Here is a 4,250-nt window from a genome sequence, read left to right on the forward strand (position 1 = left end):
GCATTTTAAATCCCTCGAGAATTTTCATGTATATCTCATTATCAAGTGAGCCGTAACGGTAGGCTGTAACTACATCCATTAAATGCATGTCAAACTTTTCATGGACAACAAAACTAATGAGATAACGGAATGTTATAACATCCATAATAGGAGAATATGTCTCTTCATAATCGACACCAGGCCTTTGTGAAAATCCTTATGCAACAAGGCGTGCCTTATATCTTTGTACCTCATTTTTCTCATTCCTTTTGCGTACAAAGACCCATTTATAGCCAACAGGCTTAACACCATTAGGTGTTTGGACTATAGCCCCAAAAACTTCACATTTTGCAAGTGAACTTAACTCTAATTGGATTGCTTCTTGCCATTTTGGCCAATCAAGTCTTTGTTGACATTCTCCAACAGATTGAGGTTCAAGATCCTCACTTTCTTACATAATGCTAGATGCAACATTATATGCAAAGATGTAATCCACCACTATATCCATTCGATTCAAATTTGTCTCAATATCGATTGGATTTATTGATAGTTCCTTATTTTCTTGAGTCCCAGGCTCATTGATTTCCTCATGAATCTCAGGATTGGTTAAATCGTGAATTTCATTATGAGACTCTTTTGTAGTGTCATCTTGATCATTTGTTTTCCCTTTTCTAGGATTTCGATCCTTAGAACCTAATGGTCTGCCATGTTTTAGGCGTGCTTTTGACTCATTAGCTATGACACTAGAAGATTGTCCAATAGGGACATCAATACGGATTGGAACATTCTCTGCATGGATATGTGATTTTGTTATCCTTTTTAGATCTGTAAATGCATCTGGCATTTGATTTGCTATTTTATGCAAATGGATAATCTTTTGCACCTTTGTGTCACAAATAGAGGCACGTGGATCAAGATGAGACAATGATGTATTTTTTCACAAAATTTCACGTTTGGTTTCACTAATTTCTCCCTTAATTTTGGGGAAAATGCCTCATCAAATCGACAATCTGCAAAACGAGCAGTGAACAAATCTCCCGTTAATGTTTCAAGGTAGCGAATAATGGAGGGTGATTCAAACCCAACATATATTCCTAACCTTCTTTGGGGACCCATCTTGGTGCGATATGAGGGTGCTACAGATACATATACAGCGCATCCAAAAATTCTTAGATGAGATATATTAGGTTCATGACCCAAATCTAATTGCAACGGGAAATATTTGTGATAATTTGTCGGTCTGAGACGAATTAGCATTGCTGCATGCAAAATGGTGTGACCCCAAACAGAAGTGGGCAACTTCGTTTTCATGAGTAACGGTCTTGCTATCAATTGCAGACGTTTAATTAAAGACTCTGCAAGGCCATTTTGAGTGTGAACATGAGCTACAGGATGTTCCACTTTTATTCCAATTGATAAGCAATAATCATTAAATGCTTGGGATGAAAACTCAGTAGCATTATCAAGTCTAATAGACTTAATTGGATTATCGGGAAATTGTGCTCGTAATTGGATTATCTGTGCCACTAATTTTGCAAACGCGAGGTTGCGAGATGACAATAGGCATACATGAGACCATCTAGAAGATGCATTTATTAAGACCATAAAATATCTAAACGACCCACTAGGTGTGTGAATAGGTTCACAAATGTCCCCTTGTATACGTTCTAAAAACGCAGGGGACTCAATCCCAACCTTTGTTGGTGATGGTCTTATAATTAACTTGCCTTGATAACAAGAAGTGCAAGAAAATTTATTATTTAAAAGAATTTTCAAATTCTTTAATGGATGCCCATTTGAGTTTTCTATGATTCGTCTCATCATAATTGATCCAGGATGGCCCAATCAATCATGCCAAAGTACAAAAGTACTGGAAACAGTAACCTTTTGGTTTAAGGTAGAATGTGCCTTAATTGCACTAATCTTTGTCCAATACAGGCCACAAGATAAAGATGGGAGCTTCTCAATAATTCTTTTCTGGCCAAAGACATTCTTGGTAACGATGAGATACTCCATATTATTTTTATCTATTGTCTCAATATGAAATCTATTTCTGCGGATATCTTTAAAACCCAACAAGTTCCTCTTGGACTTGGAAGAGAACATTGCATTCTCTATGATAATTATTGTTTCCATAGGCAGAGTTATAATAGCTCTTCCAGAGCCTTCAACTAGATTACTACTACCATAAATTGTAGTAATATCTGCCTTACACATACTTAAATGAGAGAAATATTTCTTCTCTTTAAATATTATATGTGTCGTACATGAATCAATTAAGCAAATATTTTTACAATTGAACTTTGATCCAAGTTTGCTTTGAAAGATATCCATATTTGCTTCCCGTAGTTTGACATACAAAAGAAGTATATGAATAAATATTAGTATTTTTAGAGAAAAATGGAAAAGAAATAAAGTTAAACCAATAATTCAATATCAGCCTTTAATGCATTTTCTGGTAAATTCTAATTATTATACAAATAATTACGCAAAAATAATACAAGTACACATATGACTAATACAACTACAACAAATTTATTTACATGTATAAATTATTTGCATTTTCCAACACATTGTATGAAAAATAATTGATCCGTGTAAGAAAAGAACATACTCATAAAAAAATTGAGGGTGAAGTAACAAAAGTTGTTCCAGGGTGCTTGTAAACCTTTTCTTAAAGAGAATTAAAGCAACGTAAAGAAAAGTTAAAATTGTTAAAAGATCACTGAGACTAGAATACTAATTAATAGGATATTACTCCTTGTTTGTGAAATTTATAAAATTTCGGAAATAAAAATATTCTTAAGAACTACATAAGAAGAATTATAAAGTGCAATAAAAATTACGAGATGTTTATTCATTACATACTACGAGTAGGAAAGCATAAAAATTAAATTGCTCAATCATCTCTAACCACAGATCCATCACCGATCAAGTGGTTTATTTTTTCATCAGAGTGCTCAAAAACATTTGCCACATCCAAGTGGGTGATGTCAAATTCATTGTCATAGACAAGATTGGCTTCAGAGCCTTTATTCTTCAGAGATGCTTGATAAAGCTCAACCAAATATTTTGGTATGCGATAAATTTTTGCCCAATGCCCTTTTCCACTGCAACGATAGCATTTAGTTTCTGAACCCTCTGCGTTTCGCTTCTCATCTTTCCATTTCCATTTTTGGAAGTTATTTTTCGGTGGAGGATGATTAACACCGGGAAATTTTCTTCCTTGGATATGGCCACGACCACGAATATGACCACGACCTTTTCCACGATTAGTATAATGGGAATACACCTCTTCATCTTTAGGCAATGGTGTAGACCCAGTGGGTCGATTTTCGTGATTTCTCATAAGCAATTCATTGTTTCGTTCAGCCACAAGTAGAAGAGAAATCAACTGAGAGTACTTTGTGAAGCCTTTATCTCGGTACTGCTGTTGCAAGACCATATTGGAGGCATGAAACGTTGTAAACGTTTTTTCAAGCATATCATGTCACTGATATTATCTCCACATAGTTTCAATTTAGAAGTAATTCTAAACATAGCATAATTATATTCAGAAACAGACTTAAAGTCTTGGAGCCTAAGATGAGCCCAATCATATCGTGCTTGTGGAAGAGTGACCAACTTTAAGTTGTCATATCTTTCCTTTAAACTATTCCACAAAATAAGTGGATTTTTCACTGCGAGATATTCAATTTTCAACCCTTCATCAAGGTGATGGCGCAAGAAAATCAAGGCCTTAGCACAATCTTGGGTAGATTCTTTATCTTTATCTTTAATGGCGTCTCCAAGACCCATTGCATCTAAATGAATTTCAGCATCCAATACCCATGTCATATAGTTCTTGCCCGAAATTTCAAGGGCAACGAACTTTCTTTTCATAATATCAGACATAATTTAAAAAAATACAAATTTGAGAAAAATTATACCTTAATTTTCTCAAAGATTTTCTTGAGATGGTAGAGCCTCGTGCTGATAACGTGTTATAAAATATAACCCAAAATAACAATATAGAACAAGCAAAAACAAACTAAGAGATATAGAGAGAAAGAAAGGAAGAGAGATTCTTATTTCTTCTTCAATTGTGTGTATTTTCCTATCTATTACAAGGCCTTTATATAGGCATAAAAAGTAAAGAAAATATGTCATGGAATATGTCATTGAACATACAAAATATGTCATTGAATATGTCATTAAGCATTTGAGATGAAGATCATGGAAGAAGAGTAGACATCCACCATAATGTGATATTTATCATAACAAGTGGTACA

At 34.3% G+C, this 4,250-nt stretch overlaps 1 protein-coding gene across 1 annotated transcript; it reads right to left on the minus strand.

Annotated features, from left to right (window-relative positions):
• Positions 1-2,878: 2,878 nt before the first annotated feature.
• On the minus strand, positions 2,879-3,816 carry LOC104219117 (uncharacterized). Its single transcript, XM_009769748.2, has 2 exons — positions 3,541-3,816; positions 2,879-3,409 (listed from the first exon to the last, which is right to left on the minus strand). The coding sequence occupies exons 1-2, from the start codon at positions 3,814-3,816 to the stop codon at positions 2,879-2,881; spliced, it is 807 nt and encodes a 268-aa protein (XP_009768050.2).
• Between the last annotated feature and the right edge of the window lie 434 nt (positions 3,817-4,250).

Source organism: Nicotiana sylvestris, chromosome 4 (assembly GCF_000393655.2).
Source record: "Nicotiana sylvestris chromosome 4, ASM39365v2, whole genome shotgun sequence".
Taxonomy (NCBI): domain Eukaryota; kingdom Viridiplantae; phylum Streptophyta; class Magnoliopsida; order Solanales; family Solanaceae; genus Nicotiana; species Nicotiana sylvestris.

Bases quoted from the DNA above. Each gene is read 5' to 3' on its own strand.
- LOC104219117 (XM_009769748.2), bottom strand. From the start codon at position 3,816: ATGACATGGGTATTGGATGCTGAAATTCATTTAGATGCAATGGGTCTT. The intron at 3,410-3,540 runs GTTTCTGAATAT...GTCTTGCAACAG, and splicing joins GGCTCCAAGACTTTAAGTCT to CAGTACCGAGATAAAGGCTT.